Source organism: Leptinotarsa decemlineata, unplaced genomic scaffold (assembly GCF_025532065.1).
Source record: "Leptinotarsa decemlineata unplaced genomic scaffold, Ldec_3_MD MMD2_tig00000576_RagTag_RagTag, whole genome shotgun sequence".
Lineage (NCBI taxonomy): Eukaryota > Metazoa > Arthropoda > Insecta > Coleoptera > Chrysomelidae > Leptinotarsa > Leptinotarsa decemlineata.
This window is the reverse complement of record NW_027412551.1, coordinates 9,822,313-9,846,243: the sequence shown is the minus strand read 5'-3', so window position 1 is coordinate 9,846,243 and position 23,931 is coordinate 9,822,313. Positions and strand designations below refer to the sequence as shown.

At 36.0% G+C, this 23,931-nt stretch overlaps 1 protein-coding gene across 1 annotated transcript; it reads left to right on the top strand.

Moving 5' to 3' along the window:
• The first annotated feature begins 7,532 nt into the window (after positions 1–7,532).
• LOC111515785 (uncharacterized) lies at positions 7,533–22,747 on the top strand. The gene is made up of 6 exons (XM_074174420.1): positions 7,533–7,719; positions 11,632–12,205; positions 15,623–15,722; positions 16,299–16,388; positions 20,277–20,432; positions 22,592–22,747. The coding sequence occupies exons 1-6, from the start codon at positions 7,533–7,535 to the stop codon at positions 22,643–22,645; spliced, it is 1,161 nt and encodes a 386-aa protein (XP_074030521.1). The 3' UTR covers positions 22,646–22,747.
• The last annotated feature ends 1,184 nt before the right edge of the window (positions 22,748–23,931 follow it).

Genomic DNA, 23,931 nt, shown 5'->3' with positions numbered 1-23,931 from the left:
CTGGCCGATTAAATGAAAATATGGGTGTTTATAAAAAATATTTAAGACGATAATTACATACTTAATATGTCGCACCCCTAGATGAAAACACCACTAACTCAAAAATACTTACGTAAGTTAATGGCGTTTTTGAAAGTATCGCATGAATAGCTATGCAGAGTTGAAAAAATATTCTTACCTGTCCACTTCTTCCAGCGGTTACTAAAAAGCTTGTGATATCTCCACTTAATTTTGGTTTAACAGGAAGAAATATTTCTGATTCCTTTTTGTGGAAAGATATTAGATGTTTCCTTAAGCCTGAAGTGTTTCTGTTTTTCATTTTTATTTCAATCTTTTTATGTTGGCACAATTTACAGAAGGCAGTTTGGGATGCATGAATTATTTCGAAAAACTCTTCAAATTTGCTTTTGGGTCTTTTAGATCTGTGACTCAAACTCTCGTTACTCGGACTCGAATAATTTGAATCTTCGTCACTCATATTAAATTGTACACGTGATACGTTTTTAGAAAACAACAAGAATTAGTAAAAACAATTATTAAGTTAGACTCGAAGCACAGCTCAATTGGAAATGACTGGAATTAAAATAATTCCTTTATTTATAGTACGTTTCCTTGCTTTCTACCGCGCCGCCTCGCCACGTGCCGGCTCTATGAAAAGGATGCCGCCGCAAATCAAATAATGCCGCGTGCGGCGTACAAACACACACTAAATATTACCTACTTGTACAGACGCGACGCGTGAATAAAATATATAGAAAAGAATTAGTGAAAATCACTATTCTTTACATATAAGTGAATGTTTTGGCGTACATCTATACTAATATTATAAAGCTGAAGAGTTCGTTTGTATGTTTGATGACAGAAGTTTTAAAATAAATAAATAAGTCCTGAACGTCACTATACCTCCAAAGTTACTATTCCTCGTGGACGAAGTCGCGGGCACAGCTAGTAAATACTTACTCTCATCATCTCTCTCAGAGATATTCGGGCTGGTAAGTAATACAAAACTCTTATCGCAGGCTTTTTATTTTATTAGTAGGTAAGTACCTACGCTTTTTATATTATTTTATTAGTTTTGTAGAATTTTTTTACACGTTTCAAGTATATTTAAAAGTGGCTACAATATTTATTAAACGGGTGCGGGGTGATATTTGAACACTTTTTTGCTATTTTTTCTTGTAAAAACTTAAGAAATATAATGACTAAATGTACAATAATAGTACCTAAGTAATTAGTTTAAAACCATATAAGTAATCAATATTATAATATATACTTACTAGAATGAATTAATTTGACATCTACTACCTATCCTTACCATTTTATCCCAATCATAATACTACTTGCGTGATCAGTATAATGTATTCATTTTCATTCTAAGCACTCTGAAACTTATTTATTCTTTGGAACACCTGTAGGTACTCTTAAAATTCGAAATTATTTTACACGAGTATACCTACGCCTACGCCCTATGGCGGCAATCAAATAGTGTCAAATGTTATGATTTCGGCGTGGCGGCAACGATTGTTTTAGATTTCAAAAGAAGCCGCCGGCGCGTGTATCGTAACCATGTACTTCCGAAAAGCGGCAAATTTCTTTGAGAAGTAAGTACAAAACCTTTGAAGCCGCATTATCAAAGTGCCGATGGTTAAAACATAACTATGCATGCACTCAGTTTGATTTTAATAGATAGGTCCAGTTTTTCATACCTATTCTTTGATACAGTTTTTTGCGTCTCATAGAATTTCTAAGCGTACCTACCTATACACCGAACTGTTACACCTAACTACTCAGTGAAATAGCGCTAAGTCCTAGCTGCAAGACGCAAGAGTCTTGCAGGCTATGTCTTGTTCTTGCTCAAGTCTTGCACGGTCAGTCTTGGTCTTGGTCTTGCTAAAAATACGCGGTCTTGTTCTTGGTCTTGGTCTTGCAAAAACGCAAGAACAAGACCAAGACTGCAAGACCAAGACTGAATTTGGGCAACACTAGATAAGAGGCTGTTTCTATGGAACGATTTTTCCTGAAACCATGCTGGTTGTTGATTTCTACATATTCCCTTATTCTGGAGGCTACAATTTTCTCATACAATTTTGAGAACGAGCATAGTAGAGAGATCTGTCTATAGTTATTAATCTCAGCATGATTTCCTTTTTTAAATAGGGGAATTACCAAAGCTTTTTTAAATTCCTTTGGGAAGTACCCTTGAATGAAAGATTGGTTCAGCAAATAGGTAAGTGAATCAGTTATAGCACTGATTATATCTTTAACTGTAATTATTGATATTTCATCAATGCCTGTCGACGTCTTATTTTTCATTGATCTGAGAGCGTCATATTTCAGATTCTAATATTGGGCTGTTATCAAAGGGGTGTTGGATACTGACATTCGTACTACTGGTACAGGGTAGGGTTAAATTCTGTCCAAAGTTGGTGGCTATGATAGATGTAGCAGTGTTTGAGAAGTACTGAGCAAATAATTCAGATATATTTTGAGCATTCCCAACTAAGTTTGAATTATAGTTTAAAGTAATGCCCCCCTCCCCAGCATCAAAATGCATTGGTTTCCCTAGTTCGCTATTTATTATTTTCCATGTCTCCTTCGTTTTGTTGGTTGCATTCTCAATTTTTTTAGAAAAATAGTTAATTTTATTCTGTTTGATTGTTTTTTTATGTTCTCTCAATCTTATTTTATATCTAAGCATGCTTTGGGCATCGATTTCTTCATAACTGGTGATCAGATGGAACATTTCTCTTAAGCATTTTTCTTCTTGAACAACATCGTCAGTTATCCATGAGTTTTTAGGTTTCTTAACTTTGTTTTATTGGGCAAGATACATCAAAACACCAGGACAGAATGGAACACACAGAACAATGTGGAAGTGGCATTCAGAACACATGCCAGGTTACCTGATTTCCTTTTCAATGCCAAAGACAAAGTGGACAAGTGTGTAGGTGAGTGTCCGAAGTGTAATAGTGTTTATATGGAACAATGTGATCGAAATTTCCAAAAATGGTATGAATGTCCTTCAGACTAGGTAAAAATGATTCGACGTTTTCAAACCATTCCTTGGCATACAACCACAAGTTTTCGAATCTAAACGATACGGAAATTTTGCACTATGCAAGGAAGGGTTGCAAACTCGACTATTTGGAATCCTTGGAAATTCACAAGAATAAATGTTCTGTTAAATGATTGAATCGATTTAGTTTACTCACCGGTTTTCAAATTAGCATATCCACATTGTCACCAGGAAACAAAATTCAAGTACTGAATCAAACTAAGTACCTCTATTATCACCTACAGTGGTGTTATATAAGGGCTAATGTATTCAAACATTGTTAGTTTTATGTATAAGTTTAAAAATATCCTTATAGGACAAAACTGCAGTAACGTTAGTTACAAATAAAGGTGGTAGGTGGTAAAAAACATAGACATTTTCAATTTTCTTTTCTTTATCATGATTTCCTAACACGACTACATCCATCAGTTTACTATGAAAGTTCATAACCGCTAAATCAACCATCTGAAGAAGCAATAGTTCATCAAGCATTTATCCAAAGACTGACTTTTATATGTCTAATGATGGGATCCAGCTGAATTAATCAAGATGAAATCTCATTGAAAAAGTGTTACTATTCTAAGAAATATAAGATACACAACTTGAAAGATATTGTCGAAGATAAAATATTATTGTCAAAGTGTTATTATGTTAAAGAATATATGTTATACAAATTGAAAGTAATATTTGAATATTTGGTGATTTCAGCATTTTGAGGTGAAAAAGTAGTCAGAAAGTGATAATATATATGCTACATATTACAATAAATAATAATAATAATAATAATAATGAATGTTCTCATGCAACACATAAATGTAAGTATGAGAATATAAAAACTATGAAGCGTAAAAATATAAAAGTGAATGGATAGAAAATAACAGTAAGAATCAACTTCGCTTGAGCTATTCGCGGTCAGATGGCGCTATACGCAACCTCCTTGATAGGTTGTTCAAAAGAAAATCAAAATAAAAAACATATTTTAAAAATTATAAGTGTTAGTGAAATTTTGTACTACAGATGAAATATTTAAAATATTTTCAATTACCCGTGATTCAGTACAGAAAAAAGTTTTCAACGAAACGAAAGATACATTTTAAAATCTAATTCGATTATTTGAAAGCAAACCAGAATATGGATTTCAACAATGAAAACTCTATCGTAAATTGTACACCTAAAAAATTCAGTTACTTAAAAATTAGAATTAATGTACTTGACATACATATCAAATCAAAAGATTGATTTGAAAAATAAAATTATTCACTGAAAAAATATTTTTAGTCCACGAAATTTCAAATCAAAACATCAAGACTGAATTGTTTTTTGAAATTATTACTGCAAATTTTCTCTTTACTTCGAAACAAATTTCACAACTGTCCGCTCTCTGTTGGAGACTGAGACTGAGACCTCAAACCAATGCTCAAACTTTATTAGGTTGTTCGAGATGAATTTTACGCCGTCTTCGTGCGCCGTCTGTTGAAGATTTATAATACTAGTGACTATACTAAAACTAATAATAATTGAGAGTAGAAGTAAGCTCAGTTGACAGCAAATCGGAGGCGTGCTTATTAATTTTTGAGAGGGTTGAGAATCAAAGAAAAATTCTTAGTACAATTAGTTAAAATATTCATACACATTTTTCATTTATTTCATTAAAACTTTGCAGTATCGTAATTTACCTAATCGTTGTAGTCATTAGGTGGGCCTTATGAAAACGGAGTAATAATCGTGGTAATTATAGTAGGTACCAAATAAATTAACAATATTAATAAAAAACACAATATATATATATATATATATATATATATATATATATATATATATATATATATATATATATATATATATATACATATATATATATATATAACTTTTTTTCACTATTGGGTTGCAGCAATTGATAAGTGAGCTCTTTATAACTATTCTCAAGCTTTCGAGTAACTTAAACTCATCATCAGGGGTACTAGAAAATACAAATTACAAATTTTTGATAATAGAATATAATATAAATGTAAATGTACAAATTTTCGTCTAATCTTCAACCTCAGATTCGTCACTGTTGCGCGATCATCAAAGTGAATTATGATTGGTTCAATATTGTTTTCAATACGGTTGTCTACGTCCCACATTTTTTGCTCCTCTTTTAAAACATGCTGCATGCATTTCTTCCAGTCTTCTGCAGAAACAGTTCGAATAGCTTCTTGTAGGTGATGTTGCACGTCCACTAATTTGAATGTTCTGTTTTCTCGTGCCACATATCCTTTTACTTGCGCCCAGATTAATTCTATTGGGTTTAATTCGCAGTGGTATGGTGGTAACCTTAAAACTGTAATTCCACGACTTAACGCCATTTCATCCACTGCGAATTTTTTATATTTGTCTGTGTGTAATTTTGTCAGCTGAAGTAGTTCTGCCTTTAAACTATCTTTGTTATATTGGATATTCTTATTGATTAACCATTCTTGAATTGCTGCTTTTTTCCATGATTGTTTCGGTAATGGTTCTAAATGTCGACTATGGTATGGGGCATTGTCCATGACGATGACAGACCCAGGTTCCACAAGTTGAATGATGCCTTCAAACCATTTTTCAAACACCTCCGCATTCATCTCTTCATGATAGTCGCCTGTTTTCTTAGATTTAAATATTAATTCACCATTTGGTAAAAATCCACTGTCGCTTCCTATATGCGTAACTATCAGACGACTACCTTTTCCAGATGGCTGTTTTAACCCAACTGACAAACCTTCAATAAAGGCTTGTCGTGCACTTGTTATATTACCATCCTGCCATACTTTTTTGACCGTATGTCCTTGGTTAACCCATGTCTCGTCCATGAAGTACAATTTTTTTTGAGCTTCCGAAATTCGTCAATTTTTCTTAGATAGTTTCTTCTCCATGCTATTATTTCTTGACGTTCAATGAGAATGCTTTTCCTGTCAACTTTTCCGTACGTAAATTTCATTTCGTGTACAAGTTTCCTAAAAGTTTCTTTACCCATTTTTGGGACCAATTCATGATCGCTAAGTGCCTCCAGAACTGTTTGTAGTGTGGGCAGCTCATTTCTGAAAAAGAAACTGTGAATATTTCTGTGTATACTGGTTTTGGCTTCTTCATCAACTGTGATTTTTTTTCGTCCGCTACTACTTTTTGGCGTTTGTACGTCCCCATGAATTTCTGCTTCTCTTAGTATTTTGTAAATCGATGATTTTGGTACACCGGTATAATCAGAGCACATATCAACTAATTTATCTTTTGTAATTGTGGAACTTAATGATGAGAAATGCCCGGTTGGTTATTCGGAGGTACACACGTAGAATTACAGCACATATGCACAAAGTCATCTTTTGGTGGCTGATGATCTCTTTCAAGACAGTGAAATACTCGCAGTACAATTTGTTTTTCTCTTACTGACCGAGACTCCGACCGTTTTACCTTTTTCGACGTGGAAGGCCCGACCATGTCTCCCATTTTTTGAGTAGTTTGAGAACGGTGTAGAAATATAATTATGTAACGCTTAAACACTTATTAGCACTATTATTTTCACCAATTGTTATCACAACACGTCCATTGCTGACTAACTTAACTGTAAAACGTACAATTCACGCTGTATAATTCACAAACCAATGATACGCTCATGGCTGCAAGTACATTAATGAGGACTGCAACGATGAGATGGAAGTTACGGTAAGGTGACAAAGACAGAAATATCGTTGCGTACAGCGTTGCCACTAGTTGTAATAAATATCTAACACTATACAGAAAATAATGAATTTTAACTGATCAGTAATCAGGAAATGTATAAGTATTACTCATTACAAGCTCATTGCTGATTTTTATCATAAATAATACCTTTTAATCGTACTAGTATTGTGTATTATCTATAATTTGCCACAACCTACAACTCCACTGCTTACTATATTTTGATTCTGATATAAACTGGTAACGTAAAATTCAGATATGACAACGCGCTTTACTCTCAATCATTATTGGTTTTACTATAGAACTTGAAAAAAAAAGTATTTTTGACAATAAATCGGACTAAAAAGTGAAAAATAAATATAGTTTAAAAAAACTAAAAAACACGCTTTTGAAGAACATCGAACTAAAAAGTTAAAATTATTTTTTTTAAATGAGCTTTAAACAATAACGAACGACAAATACTAGTATTTTTAGTATGGTATTATGGTAGTATGGTATTTCCGTAATATTAAATCCAAAGAACATTGAAAACGTCTAATATATAACATCACCCTACAATTCATAATCAATTATTCACGATATTTCTGAATCTTGACGAGTACTAATTTGTCACCTAATAAACTACTTGCTGATGCAATTATGCTAACCAAATAGCATATTAAGTATCAAGAACAGCAAGTGTTCTATTTTAGCCGATAACAGTCTTTAAGAGAATGAGAGTAAATACTCGTAGGTGTATATAAGGTACGTTTGATATTTGAATACATCAATTGCAACAATGAAATCAACTGATATAATCTGTATGCCGACTTCTATAAGAATCCTGAGAATCTACGGAGTATTTCCTTCTAAAAATAAGGTATTACATCCTGGACTCCTTTTCTATTGGAGATTTTTTGTATTAGCAATCTGCACTTCTCTGACGTTGGTTGGAAGTATACTCCACCTCATCAAAACTATTCAAGGTGAGTTGTCAAAATACTACGTGAAATGATTATCAAAAAATAAACGTGGATGTGCCAATTATTATCAGGAGTAAGAGAAAAGATGAAGTAAAATTGCACTGTGATTGTAGAATGAAATCAAAATTGTTCAATGAAGCCTATAAAATAATCTAAAAGCCAGTCTTCACTTACACAGTAGGTTTATGGACTGACACCTATCAGAAAACAACTACTTCCCTGGCTAATACCACGACGAGCTTTGGAATATATCCGACAGGTGTTAGTGCAGGAATCCTCACAGAAAAAATCCTGCTTATGCCTTTGGCCATACAACTACCGGAATCGATTTTTATTCATTGGAACGGAAACATTTGCAGACCGGTTTCGGGCTTTTTGGTCTCTTGTCAGTGCAATGTAGTATCCCACATCAACACGAAGTCGATGATTTCCTATTGTCGTTCGCTTCAGATTTGTTCGAAGTTTGATACAAATAGACCGTTATGTTCTTCTCAGCAAATTGACAAAATTGGGACTCTCTAACCAACTGCTTACTCTAATTGAATCATAGCTAGTTAACAGGAAACAATTCGTTGAATACGAATCTTTCACATCGGCTCAGTACGTAGTTACATCTGGGTACCAGATGGTTCTAATTTTGGACCTCTTTCATTTTTAATTTGTATCAATGATTTGACAACCTCTTTGCATATTCCTAGCCTACTGTTTGCAGACGACGTGAAATTTTATTATAAAATCGACGACATTACTGACTGTCAACGTGTACAACATGAATGTAATCAAAGTTTGGAGTAATAATAATCGTCTACAACTGCAACATTTACAACAAAAAAGCGAACTTTAATGTAAGATTACTCAATCAACAATACTACAATCAACCGCGTACATGAGATAAAAGATCTTGGTATAACATACGACAGTAAATTAACATTTACAACACATATAAGGAATATGACTGCTGATGCAAATAGGATGCTTGGATTCGTTTACAGAAAATTCCTGCATAAATTACTAAACAATAATATTTGTGATGCATTGTTTGGAACCTTTGGTGTAGTAATGAATATTACTATTATTATCAACACCTCGACACGTGTTTCTACCACCAAGTGATCATCTTCAAGAGGAAGATTGAACTTCCTCTTGAAAATGACACCTGGTCTGAACGAATTGTTCCTGTACATGATTTGATTTATAGCCAGTCCTCAAGTATGCCCACTTAATATAGATGAAGCCTATTAATTCGAAATTTCTGTACGTTTTTGATCTTTTTGATTGACATCCTGACAGTTATATTGTAACTTTCCAAAAATATATTCATGTGAAGTATTGCCAAGAAGAGAAAAAGTTATCAACTGTTATAGTGAGCTAAGCTCTGAATGAGAGGGCGTTTAGATACGCCTTAACGCTACAAACCCTACCTTATAATTAAAATATTAAGTCTAACCGTTTCATAGGAATTGCATAGACACTTCCATGAACTTATGTTCAGAAATATATCCACTATTCATTAATTTTGTACCAATTGTTCCTGTCATAAAAAAGGCCAAGCCATAGATAGTATGAAGTAAAGGCGTGTCTACACGCTTCTACGTAAGGAGCTCGTTCACTATTAGAACTGATATCTTTTTATAGTACAAGCAATTTGAATTCGTCTTAGGAAGTCAGAATTTTTAATATCCAGTTCCCATCTGAGATTCTAAGATTTTGGAAGGTTTTGAATCGATACAAAGTAACCGTCGAAATTTGTGAACTAGTAGTGAAATAAATATGTACGAGGTATGTTCACAAAATGAGGTGAACTTTCGTTTTTTTTTCAAAAAATAATAATTCATTTTTCAATTTCTATTTTGTCCCCTCCAAAGTAGTCCTTCATACTTGTGCCAGTGTTTTTTCCAATCCTTGAAGTAGTTCTGATACGAATAGAAAAGAATAGAATAGAATAGTTTATTGACTACGTGATACATTTGAACAAATATCTGTAGCAAGTCAAAACAAAAAGTTATAAATATATCGTCATACATACAAATAATATACAAATATCACAACTAATGTTAAAAATGAGAACAATCGTTACTCGAAGTCACTTCTATGTTATATAACATTCATATGCGAAATAAAAACAGTGATCTAAAAATGACTTCAGTTTTTGCTTAAAACGGTAGAAACTGGGTTTTTTTAAGTGACATGATAATTTATTATAAAATTTCAAATTCAATGAATTTTTCTGTGAGGTGCTTGGTTTGAATCTCTCAGTTCGTATCAGATTTCCTGATCTCGTTGGATATTCATGTTGTTGCGATTGTAAAATGGAGTTGGATCTATTTTTATGAATTTCAACCAATGTTTCATATATAAAGGCTGTAGGAAGCGGCATAATTTTGTGATTATTAAAAAGTGGGCGACAATGATCTCTAAAGTTGGCATTAGATATTAGGCATTAGACTTATAACTCTTTTTTGCGAAACAAACATTTTTTTGTAATGACAAGAATCCCCCCACAACACTACACTGTATACCATGTGACTATGGAAAAGTCCGAAGCAAGAAGATTTAACCGCTCTGATACCGGTGAATTCCTTTAGTCTACGAAACACGAATATTATACTTGATAATTTCTTGGCCGGTTTGTCAACATGACATGACCAGTTCAATCTGTCGTCTATATGGATCCCAAGTAGCTTAGCACATTTACTCGAGGTTACATTTGTATTTGTGGAAGATTTTTACCCTCGTTGAGGGGAAGCCTATTTGAAACAAAACTGTTGCTTGCAAACTTCATGGTGGCGTTAGCAGAAATACTCAAATCATTCACATTACTGTGACACTCCACCAAAGTGGCATCGTAAACAAAAAGAAAACATTTTTTGGAAAATATAGGTCATTTATATGTACAACTAACAAAATTGGCCCCAGTATAGAGCCTTGGGGTACCCCATGTTTGACAGATTTTACATTCGATTTAATCCCATGTAATGTGATCTATCGTGCAAATAGGATTCAAAAAATTTAAGAGACAGTACACGGTTATATCTCCTCAGTCGTCCCAAAACACCGTCTTTTCATGGGTCTCTTCAATCTTGAGAACAAGAAAAAGTTGCAAGTTGTCAAATCTGGTGAATACAGTGGCTGTGTGAGCCGGTTCATAATGATGATGCAAAAGCCATGAATTTTTTTTCCACAATACCGGACGTTTTCTCCGTATTGCTTCTCGCAAACAAGATAATACAGTTTGACCAAGTTGCAAGATCTCCTGACGAACTACACTAAGGTAATCGAAGAAAACAGTCAGCAAAACCTTGAAATTTGAACCAACTTGGCGTTTTTTTGGTTTTGGCTCTCCTGGGCTCTTATATTGGGACGATTGTACTTTGGTTTCAATTTCATAACCATGTACCCATGATTCGTCACCAGCTATGACCATTTTAAGCAAATTTGGATCGTCATTGACGTCACTCAAAAATTCCTGAACGATGTTCATCGAACTTCGCTGCCACGCACTTCATGATCAAAATTTCCGGAGAGGTTTTCATCGGTTGTGGATGTGCCGGGACGTCCAGCTCAAGCGTCATCACTCACATCTTCACGACCTTCTATGAAAAGCTTGTACCACTTGTGAACATTTTTCTAAATCAGAGTACAATCATTGTACGCCACTATCAACATTTCAAGTGTTTTTGAGAACCTATTTCCATTTTGTTCACATAAAATTTTATGCAAATTATTTGATCCATTTTTTTTCGATCGCAGAAAATCGCCCAACACGGAAAACATTTCTAACTTTTATGCCTCTCACCAACAAACTGAATATTATTTTTTGAACACACCTCGTATAAGTAGATATAGCTTCGAGGTATCTATATGTGTGTATAGTATTCTGAAAACAAATGAAAATAACGTATCTTTTTTTTTCAGATGAAAAGTATAACTACATCGAACTGGACATAATATACATCCTATCGTTCACGACGGCATACGGCCTCATAGGTTCATTTGTTTTAAAAGTGACAGCCTGTGCAGAAATGTACATCTTCTTGTCCAACTTCGAAGAATTCGGAAAACCAGTCAAGTTCGACGAGAACAACAAACTTTTCAACACATATTCAAAATATCATTACTTCTACCTGGAGAGTTTGATTTTACTCATTCTTTTTGCTTCGAATGTATTCAAAAGGGAATCATGCGAAAGAGAAAACGAATTGTATGACCTCAAAGAAGTCTGCGGGCTTTTTTCATACACCTGGATGCCCTTCGATATTAACCATACCCCGGTTAAACAAATTTACTTGGCCCTTCAGTTATTGGGAAATCACCACATATACATGCTAGCGGGGTTGTTAGCATGGCAAGTATTTGAAACCATACAACATATTGTTGTACGCATAAGGGACGTAAAATCTTTTTTCATTAATGCGTTAGACGAGACGGACTGTCAACAAAGAAGAGAAAAATTCAACTTCGCAGTTAAATACCACAACGCGATTTTAAGGTATGCGCATGCAAAATATAATATAGGCCTATAGGTTATATGAAATATATCAATAGTACTAAAGTATTTTTGAAAACTTACTCAAAAAAAATGTATACTGAATCAAACCCATCAATGTATGTTAGGTTAGGTTAGATCCCAAGTGAGTGGGTCTATTCGACCCTCCACCGCAATCCGCAAGGTTTTGTTGTGGCTTACACCTATTCACACTCGACCAAATAAACGTAGCGTCTTAACGAAGCCGATTAATTTGTATGGTGAGTGGTCTGGTCAGATGGTCAGAATACGGCTCTGCTGAACTCTAAAAACCTGATTGAATTCCCACTGGGGCAGGCACAAAGTATATGCTCTGCTGTTTCATCTTTTTCCAAACAGAGGCAACACACACTGTCTAGCGACAGTCCGATTCTCTCCATATGATGATTCAAATGACAGTGACACGTAAGAAGGCCTGTTAGATATCGTAGTTCATTCCTACAGTAATCCAACAACTGTTTGGTATCAAGCTTCGAAGGGTGAATGAACGCCTTGTAGTGAGCCAATCCTGGAATATTATGCCAGAAGTCCATAAATCTTTTTGTCATCTAGGTGTTCATTCTTTGTTTGGCGAAACCTAAAGCGATGCCCATGACAGGTTCTGATCCGATGAAGCTGCTTGCAGCACCCTCCTTTACAAGGAAGTCAGTAGCCTCATTGCCTTCCAGGCCAGTATTTCCAGGAATCCAGACCAGAGACAATCTGTTAAGTCTTCTCATCGAGAACAGTCATTTTTGGCAATTTGCTACTTATTTAGACGTTGCTCGATAGGAGCCAAGAGCTTCCAACGCCGCTTGACTATCCGAGACCATTTTTATTGACTTGTGTATCAGGTTGGATTCTTCCAATCTCTCCGCACACCATTCGATAGAGTAAATTTTCGCTTGAAATACAGTTGCATAAGTTCCTTGGCTGATTGATATATCTGTCCTGGATCTGCGACTGAAAACACCTGCACCAGAACCAAAAGGTGTTTTTGATCCATATGTCAATCAACAACTATCTGCTCTCAATATTCCCTTCTCCCGGAGGATCCAGTCCTCTCTACTCGGGAACAGTATTTTATAAGGCAGTTTGTAGTTGACAGTTGGAGGCATAAAGTCAGAGGTCATTTCCGGAATGCTGTGACTTCCAGTGTCAACCAACAATCTGTTGCACTCTGCATTGAATTGATTTGTGCAATTGACAATATACACAGGTCTATATGCAGTCCATCTAGCCTATCTCTCCAGAAAAATATGAAGAGGTGGTAGATCTGGAAGAATCTCTATGCCGCTGACGCTATGGTACTGATGGTACCACTGATGGCAAGAGAGCTTCGCCTGGGCCGTTTTCTGTAAAGCCTCCGGCCATCAGGCAATTGCCCTATAAGTGATCATTGGTCTGACAATCATCGCATAAATCCGATGGATTCGTTTGGGACCTGAACCCCAAGTTTTACCTCAAATCCTTCTACATGTCCATAGGGACAGTCTGGCTTTGTGTAAAACTTTTACCAAGTGAGCGTTCCAGGTTAGTTTTTTATCAAGGACAATACCAAGATATTTCACCGCCGTTTCAAATTGAGGGAAAGTGGCGTTAGATCGTCCAATTGTCTCCTCCTGGTGAAGGGAATTATCACAGTTTTCCTGGGGTTGACAGACATCTGCTCTTTCAGGCACCAACTGTGAACAACGTCCAACGTGCTTTGGAGGATATTACAAGCTATCCTTCCCGACGTGAACCTCGCCAAGATGACAATGTTACCTGTATAAGCTTGCAGATCTACTTTTCTTCTGTCGAGCGTATCAAGCAGACTATCCATCAGGAGCGACCACAGAAGGGGAGATAGCACCCCCTCTGGTGACCCTGAACCTAATGGCCTCGCCTTGAATAGTCGTAGTTGCAGTGCTGTTTACCAGCATGGCATAGATCCAGCCTGTTATAGTCGATTCTATACCTTTCTTAGCCAGAGATGATCCTGTTTTCATGTCCTGATGATAAATATTGAAATAAAACAACCACTCACATATCTTATAAATAGATGTTTTCGTAGAGAATTTTTCCCAAAATTAACGAAGATTAGAACGATAAAACCATTATTCAAGAGTGGAGATAAACTGAAAATAGCCGATCTTAGACCAGTTTCTTCCATTTCTAATTTGGCAAAAATAATGGAAAAAATAATTAAAGTGAGAATAGTCACCTTTTTGAGTAAGCACAAGGTCCTTTCATGCTCACAGTATGGTTTCAGACATGGCAAATATCCAAGTTATATGAGGCTATCGGTGAAAAAACCGGCCCTAGGCATTTTTGTAGGTTTATCGAAAGTATTCGACGCTGTCTGTCATGAAAAATTGCTAATTAAATTGGAAAACTATGGAATGAGGGAAAATCTATACAAGTTACTGAAAGACTATTCATGAAATTGAGAGCAGAATATCTGCATAGGTGGTATTATGAGTAGTGCGATGACTGTTACATACGGTGTACCCCAAGGGACGGTACCAGGCCCCCTCTTATTTATTATCTACATGAACAGTATTTTCAGTGAGAACACAGATAGTAGTATGATAAGCTTTGATGATGACATCGCCATTTTCTACCAGTCGGAGTCTTGGAATTTTTTAAAAATGATGGTCGAAACCGATTTTGTCAAATATGTTGAATGGTTCAGATACAACAAGCTCACCCTCAACTTATAAAAAACCTAATACCTATCAAGCACTTCTCATTCATCATTCATACCTTATTAGATTTAGGTATTTGAAAAATTTTGTCAACACCACATATACTCACATCTGAACATTAACGTGACAAACACATTATAAAAAACCTCCAACATATTGGATCTTCACTATTAACTCAAGTTTAGTCTTGAAACTGTAAACTAATATTATAATTTCACCACGGATGCTTCGTGATTTCGTTTTCTTGTTTATTTGTTTTAAATAATATCCAATATCTGAATAAACTTTATTATTATACTGATGGGTTTGACTTTTTTGAGCATGTGAATTTAATGTTTTCAAAATTTTTTGTTCATGAAAAATCTGGAGATATTTGCACTATGCACTGGTGATATTTGCACTATTACTTCTGTTTATTATTATTTTGTTCGATAAAAATAAAAATGTGGTTCTTTGACGTCGAGACCTATTTGTAATAAGCATTAGGAATCACACGTTAAAAGGTAAGACCTCGTTAGTCCATAGCTCGCACATGCTTCTCAACTTCTGAGAGTTGTCGTTCGTATAGGGGCGACAGCTGGTCAACGAAAAAACAGAACAGACAGAAAACAGACATTGGTTCTATTGAAAAGGTCCAAAAAGATTCTACAATTTTTGAGTGTTTTCTTTACATTTGAAAAATGTATCACTATAATTTTAATATTCATTTCAGCTTGGAAGATAAGCTCAACGATGCCTTCAGCATATTTATGTTCACCCACATGGTTCTGACATCAGCTGTAATAGGCACTGGAATTTACTGCTTTTTTCGTGTAAGAACTTTTCATATGTCACTTATAAAACTTTTTGGTATGTAAGTAATTTCCATTTATTTGCTGTGTTCCTGACAAAATTCTTTATAATAATAAAAAGTTGCCCATTTTAAAGCTTATCTAAGTGATGTTTAGAAATTTAGAAATATTCCTAATAGTTTCGAAAATATCCAAAGAGAACCATAACACCAAGTAAGTTTTTTTGATGTAATTCCAGAAGATATATTAAACAGAATCAAACAAAATCGATAAAAATTAGCTCTGAAGTGGGCAAATTACTGTTTCCAATTTTTTCATGCTGGAGAATGTTCAAATTTCGCGGGCTACCAAACATATGTTCAATGTTTCAGCTGATCAGCATGTTTGCTTTGTTGATGAGAGACATGAAAGTTAGAAGTCTTGCGTGTTCGACGATTTTTGGCTATCGAAAAAAATGGATCTTTTGTCTTTTCTTTTATTAGAACCCCCCATCAAGGGGATGTATGAAAAAACTAGTTCGCCATATTGGAATTAAACGAACGTGTATGCAAAATTTCAGCAATTCGGCAATACACATGTTTATGATACTTATTTCAGAGAAAATCACTTTCTTCATTTTTGGTATGCATGGGATGGTTCTGGGGACTCATGATGGATTGTTTTAGTGGACAGCGATTACAGGACGAGGTAAGCATTTGAACACACAATTACGAAAAAGAAACTCAAGTTTCATTAGTTGAATTCGTTCAATTTCATTCCTCTCTACAATAAAATATAACTATCAGTAAATAGACTACCTTTGTCTGGGGGCCGAGATAGGACTTTCAATGTGTAAAAAAGAAAGGAAACGTATGAGCGCATTTAGCACCGACTTAGATGAAGCATATCCGTGTCAAAGATAAGAAAGATGTAACCGATGCCCAAAAAACGATGCATTTTTAAGACGCTGTTTAACGGTTTGTAGCCGTAATGGAAGTATCTAAACATGGCCACAAACCGTCAAAAAGCACCTATAAAGCGTCAAAAAGCGTCTATAAAGCGTCAAAAAGTGTATCAACAACGCCTGTTTATAAAACGTCAAATAGCGTCTTAGAATGCCTTATTTTTTTTCATAATGAAATCAAAAGCACATAACTTCTAAAGAAATTTTCATACAACCTGCTTTGGGCCTCATTGCCTGGTTAAGTTTATGAATTTAACAATCATAAAATGCATACTCTTTTAAAAAATAACCGAATATAATGAAATAAAATCAGTCCTCTCCCTCATAAACTATTTAAAAACAGTCATTATCATCATTTCATTCAACACAAAGAATTAAGTCACAGTCTTGGCAACAAAAATTTCACTAACAAGTCTCATATTTCCGAGTTCATAAGCCGTGGTCTGCAGGTTTATATACCTGACGTTTCGTCTGCTATTGCGGCAGACATTATCAAAGGCGATGCGGCAACAATCGAAGTGATCTACTTCGCTGCGTCCCAATGGAAGAGTCCAGGAAAGCCAGAACCAAAAAAGGCACGTCGAGTTTGATCAAATATCAAGGCTGTTTTCTTCCATTACCGAGGCGTAGTGCATCAGGAGCTCTTGCCACATGGTCGAATGGTCAATAAAGAGTAGGATCTGGAAGTTATGCACCGCTTGCGAAAAACAATATCTGGCTTTCACATCACGATAATACACCTGGTCTCTAGTACTTGTTCTTAATTTTTTTGCCAAAAACAAAACCACAATCATGCATCAGTCGCCGTATTCACCATATATGCCCCCCTGCGACTTTTTTCTGTTCCCAGACTGAAAACCCCCATGAAAGGACGGCGTTTCGCGACGATTGAAGAGATGAAAACCAAATCACTGAGAGAGCTGAAGAACATACCAAAAATTTAATATCAGAACTGCTTCGAGAATTGGAAAAAAACGCTGAACAGACAGCGTATGTACGTGAGGTGAATATTTTGGCCAATATCACAAACAAATAGAAAAACGGCTGGAAAATGGTACCGAGGTTTCACTGCGGTTGCTATATTTCTCGATATTGAAGGAGCATTTGACAATGCATGCACTACTTGACTCTATAGGATCGTATCTGGCTAGGAAAGGTATAGAATCGACCATAACTGGCTGGATCTATGCCATGCTGGTTAACAGAACTGCAACTACGACTCTTCAAGATGAGGCCATTAGGTTCAGGGTCACCAGGTGCTGCCCTCAAGGGAAGCCCTTCTGTGGTCGCTCCTGATGGATAATCTGCTTGATGCCCTCGACAGAAGGAAAGTAGATCTGCAAGCTTATGCAGACGACCTTGTTATCTTGGCAAGGTCCATGTCAGGAAGGGTAGCTTGTAATATCCTCCAAAGCACGTTAGACGTTGTACACTTTTTGGCGCTTGAGGGAGCCTGGAGTTTGTCAACCCCAGCAAAACTGTGATAATCCCCTTCACCAGGAGGAGAAAATTGGACGATCTAACGCCACTTTCCCTCAATGGTGAGGTGATTCCATTTGGAACGGAGGTGAAATATCTTGTCATTGTCCTTGATAAAAGACTCACCTGGAACGCTCACTTGAAAAAAGTTTTACACAAAGCCAGACTGTCTCTATGAACATGTCGAAGGATTTGTGGTAAAATTTAGGGTTTAGGTCCCAAACAAATCAACTGGATTTATGTGATGATTGTCAGAACAATGATCACTTATGGTACAATTGCCTGGTGGCCGAAGGCTTTACAGAAAATGGCCCAGGCGAAGCTTTCTGGCTCACAGAGACAGTCTTGTCTGACTACACCATCAGCGGCCATGAAGATCCTCTTAGATCTACCTCTTCTCCACATTTTCCTGCAGAGATAGGCTAGATGGACTGCATACAAACTTGTGCACATTGCCAATTGCACCAATCAATTTAATGCAGAGTGCAACAGACTGTTGGTTGACACTGGAAGTCACAGCATTCTGGAAATGACCTCTGACTTTATGCCTCCAACTGTCAACCTCGAACTGCCTTATAAAGTATTGTTCCCGAGTAGAGAGGACTGGATCCTCCGGGAGAAAGAAATATTAAGAGCAGATAGTTAGTTGTTAGTTCACAGATGGATCAAAAACACCTTCCGGTTCTGGTGCAGGTGTTTTTAGTCGCAGACCCAGGACCGAGATATCTACCTCCCTAGGAACCTATGCGACTGTATTTCAAGCGGAAATTTACGCTACTGAATTGTGTGCAGAAAGATTGGAAGACTCCAACCTCAAACACAAGTCAATAAAATTATTCTGGGACAGTTATACGGCCATTGGAAGCTCTTGGCTCCTACCGAGCAATATCTAAATTAGTAGTAAATTGCAAAAACGACTCTCCTCGATAGGAAGACTTAACAGATTGTCCCTGGTCTGGATTCCTGGCCATACTGGCCTGGCAATGAGGCTGCTGACTCCCTTGCAAAGAAGGGTGCTGCAAGCAGCTTCATCGGCCCAGAACCTGTCATTGGCATCGTCTTAGACATTGCCAAACAAACATTGAACACCTAGATGGCAAGAAGATTTATGGACTTCTGGCAGAATCTTCCAGGATTGGTTCACTCCAAGGCGTTTATTCACCCTTCGAAGCTTGATACCAAATAGTTGTTGGAATAAAGTAGGGATGAACTACGATATCTAACAGGCCTTTTTACAGGTCACTGTCATTTGAATCATCATATGCAGAGACTCGAACTGTCGGAAGACAGTGTGTGTCGCCTCTCTTTGAAAAATGATGAAACAGCAGAGCATATACTTTGTGTCTGCCCCGCTGGGGATCGAATTAGGTTTTTAGAGTTCGGCGGAGCTGTACTCTTACCATCTGACCTGAAAGACCACTCACCATTCAAACTAATCGGCTTCGTTAAGAGGGTGGATTTATTTGGTCGAGTGTGAATAGGTGTGAGCTATAATAAACCCTTGCGGATTGTGGTGGAGGGCCGAATAGACCCACTCACTTTAGACCTAACCTAACCTAACCGAGGTTTTACTGAGATGTTAATATGCAATTTGGAAAAACACTTTATTGTGAGATTTTCACTGAAATGTTTTACAAAAACGAAACACGTGTTTCGCCATACAATGGCTTCTTCAGGCGTGTCTTTACTAACTAGTATAGACACGCCCGCTTCACTAACTTGTAAGGATACGCCCGAAGAAGCCATTTTATGGCGAAACACTTGATGCGTTTTTGTAAAACTGTTTAATGAGAATCTCACAATAAAGCGTTTTTGAATACTTTATGGATTTTCATCAAGTATTGGCCAACTCCATCATGTACCTACCACCTCTGTAAATGTAGACATTTTGAATATGTCCTGAGCGCTCCACATTTCCAGACCTTCTTCATCTAGATACGTCGATCAATAAAACCGTAACGCAATCGTTTTCAGTTTTGATATTCTTGGCACAACTTTAACCTTGTATCAACAAAAGGCAGTGAAATGTGGGTTAAAATTTACAAAAATTCAAGTAAATTGAACCATTCGAAGCGGTTTATCGAAAAAAATAAATATATTTTGGTTTCATGTTCCCAAAGTCTTAAATTATTTGTAACAATTTTTTTTTCCAGAGTTTAGAGTTAGCAGCGGCAGTTTATAATTCCCCTTGGCACGACTTCGAAACTGAAATGATACGGGACGTAATGTTTGTTATCATGAGATCACGAAATTCAATGAAGTTACGAGCAGCTGCATTTGGAGTTATGGACCGGGAAATGTTTCTCGTTGTAAGAGTTCATTGTTATTAGGTTATTTCAAAAGTTTTTTCCATCTTTATAAGTCCACTTTAGATTGTAATATCTCAGTTAATACTCGTTCAATTCAATTGAAATGAGCGCCATTTGAATCGGAGCACTTTTGCCAACGTAAGTTGGCAAACGTAACGTGTTATCGAAGTGCTTGAAAAAATAGTAGTCGGTTGGCGAGAGGTCTGGGTAGTATGGTGGCTGAGACGAGCATTACGTTTAATTTTTGGGCGGCGCAGCTGACGCATTTTCCGTTACATGGTGATTCACACCAGCCGCTGACCACCATACAGTAACTTCCTTTGGAAAAGGCCTGGGTGGCTCACTGTTGTCCAACCTTTGTCCTGAACGTCTCCTGTTGTCGTGGATGATCTACCTTCCATCACACGTGACTGACGATCCGATCAAATAAAGGATCGTTTTGGTTGAGCAAAGCAAGAAGAACATATCTCGAAACATGACAATTTATGTAGATTGTTCAAATCGTGGGGCACACACATTCCAAGCTTTCTGACCTTTCCTGCATGGCAGCTGACGCCCAGTGATTCCGCCATCCCACGCACCGATTTTGATGGGACAGTCTCCGCCAGGGTCCTCAAATTCTCTTCCTGGATTAAATCTTCGAGTCTGAGATCTCCGGAACAAAATTTCGCCAACTTACGTCGATTGGTGCGTCCATTAACACTATAATTTCCTGAAAAGGTGGTTGGTTGGGTAACAGGATCAATTTTTCTTAAAAAATAATTGTATTATTGCCGACGTTTCGATTTCAAATCAATTCTTCTTCAGGGCTCTATAACAATAAATTTTCATAAATATACCTTCCACAAAACTTATACGATTATTATAGTTTCAATTTCACAAGAAATAATAATTTCTTGATTAAATTACTCACCGAAACGTAGTTTTTTCTTATTGATAATATTACTATTTCAAAAACCATCAGGCATATTAGATGCATATTTAAAAAATAAAAATAAAAAACATTGCAACAACACCCAACATAAAACGACGTGAAACAAACGAATGGCTTTATCTGTGATTCTGATAAGGTGAAGTCTGTTTTTTAATCAATGGCAGAAAGGAATAGAATGAAAAAAGTGTAAATTATTCAGGTATGTCACGTATCAAATTGGAATATGCAGAATTAAGGCTATCGACATCTCTTCTAGTGTTGACACTATCGCATTTGAGGATATGTATCATTTCGCTCAAAAGTATTTTGGATAAATCTATTCTGTGTTCTGAAACTCGTGTTTTAAGATACCGTCCGGTTTGACCATCATAGCATTTGTGACAGCTTCCACAGTTCGATTTGTACACAATGTTGGATTGTATTTCTTGTGGTGTTTTTGTTTTTTTGTTTCAAAAAAATGTTTTCCAACTGTATTCAGAATTGGAAATGGCAATTGCTCTTGATTTCAAATTCCTTATAATGTTGCTTTCGCTTTAAAACTTATGTTTCGAAAAATAATTTGAAAATCTATCAGAAAAATTGGGTTTATCATTTCCAACTGTCTGGGTAATTTTTGGGATGTTTTGACAGCGCTTGTTCAGTTTGAATTCGTAGAGAAAAATTGGCTGAAAATCGCCTAACTACATCATATATGTATAGTATAAGCTGAGTAATAAGCTGAGAAGTGGCAAAGTAATTAAAGTTATTTACTTTTCTATTTATCTTCTTTACATCATCCATATAGTGAGTTTTCAGTTCACTGAACATCGAAATAGGTTATAAACTAAAACTATACGTTCGATTTTTTCAAGTAGAGGTGAAATACCCCTCTTGGTACTTGGTACTAATCTGACTGATTACTATAATGTAGCGTGTGGGACAAAAGCGTTCTAATTCTCCATCTTCATACAATAATGTGGAAAACTTTCCAAAGAGTGAAGATAGAAATGAATTCTTTACAAAAAACAATAGATCATGTATTGAAGTTTTGTTCAGGTACAAACTAGAAGTAGTCCTACCAAAACCATCATTATCCCTGTAGAGGGATATATCGATTTCTCATTTGTTCATATCGAATCTAGCGAGGTTTAATTTTTATATTGATCCTATAGATGGCGATTTCATCAACAGTGTCGCCCTATCTATTCCTTAACTACGATTTTATCGTCATGTTTTTCAATTTCAGGTAATGAAAGCTACGTATTCTTACATAACACTGATGAGAAGCCAGAAGAATTGAAGTATTGAGAGAAAGGAATCATTGCATCAAAACGAAATGGAAATCACCCGAATAATTTTACAGCTGAATTGTTGTTCGCAAAATTTTTAAGTTCAATAAAGTCGCTAGTTACATTTGGTGATACCCTCTAGAGTTATTCAGCATTACCTTTAGAACGTCAACGTACCAAAAACTGTAATAATTTTCTAGACGCGCGGGTCGCCAACCAACTTGACGTTATCGAACAAGGCCGGTCCGACCGACCGAAAATTGAGCGTCAAAGTTCTGCCATAATTTATAAGGAGAATAATTCACACAATTTTAATCGAATATTACCGAAAAATCCCGAACGTTTACGATCCAAAAACTACAACAAAAAATGCAGGTCCGTATTTAAAAATGCAAAGGTGGAGGTGGCCCAAGTCAGATGACACCCTGTATAAAAGATTCATGGATATATTCTGAGAGCAAAATGTGGACAGATTTTCATTATGTCTGCGAATAAAGAAGATATAGGCAAACAAATAATTTGGGATTTTTTTGTTTTTCCTTAATATCTCCAGAACCAAAGGAGCTATATTCGATTTCTTTACATCATTGAATAGGTCTCTAAAATACGCAACTTTGCCATAATTTAACCGACACTCTATCTCTTATCGTTTACGAGATCCCCATGTACAGAAACGAATTTGAATAGCCTTGTATAAATTTCATCAGCTCAGGAATATATTAAACAGGGAAATGATACTGATAGTGTATGATGCCTTGGCTAACTAACTATATGATAGTATAGACATCGCTAATTATGATGAAAAAAGATCGGAGGTATTGTACCCAGTCGTTGTATGATGAATCTGGGATATTCTATGTTAGAAAAACTTACATTTTTCAGAGTTTGATATTGACGGCTAATTCATCAATCAAATTTATACAGCATGCTTTCAATTCTCGTAACAGTTCAGTTAAGACCATGAATGTTCCACGATGCAGACTCACCAAACTCAAATTCAAAAGAGAGTTGAAAAAATGTGTTGACAATAATTATGATAATATGCTTCTTCTGATACTTGAGTAAGAAATATTTATTATTAAAGGTGTTTTTCAGAGCCCATCACAGACAGATATTTCTCTTTCTCTTTCTCGTCCTCTATCTTCTTCTTACTATCTCTTCCTTTCTATACTCTATTCACTATGTTTGGTTATACAGGAAAAGATATACCATTTAGTTTGCTGGCTACAATACAAGCTTGCTTAAGTAGCAGTAACTTTCATCTTCATTCATTTATTTTTTTTTCCTTTTGTCATAT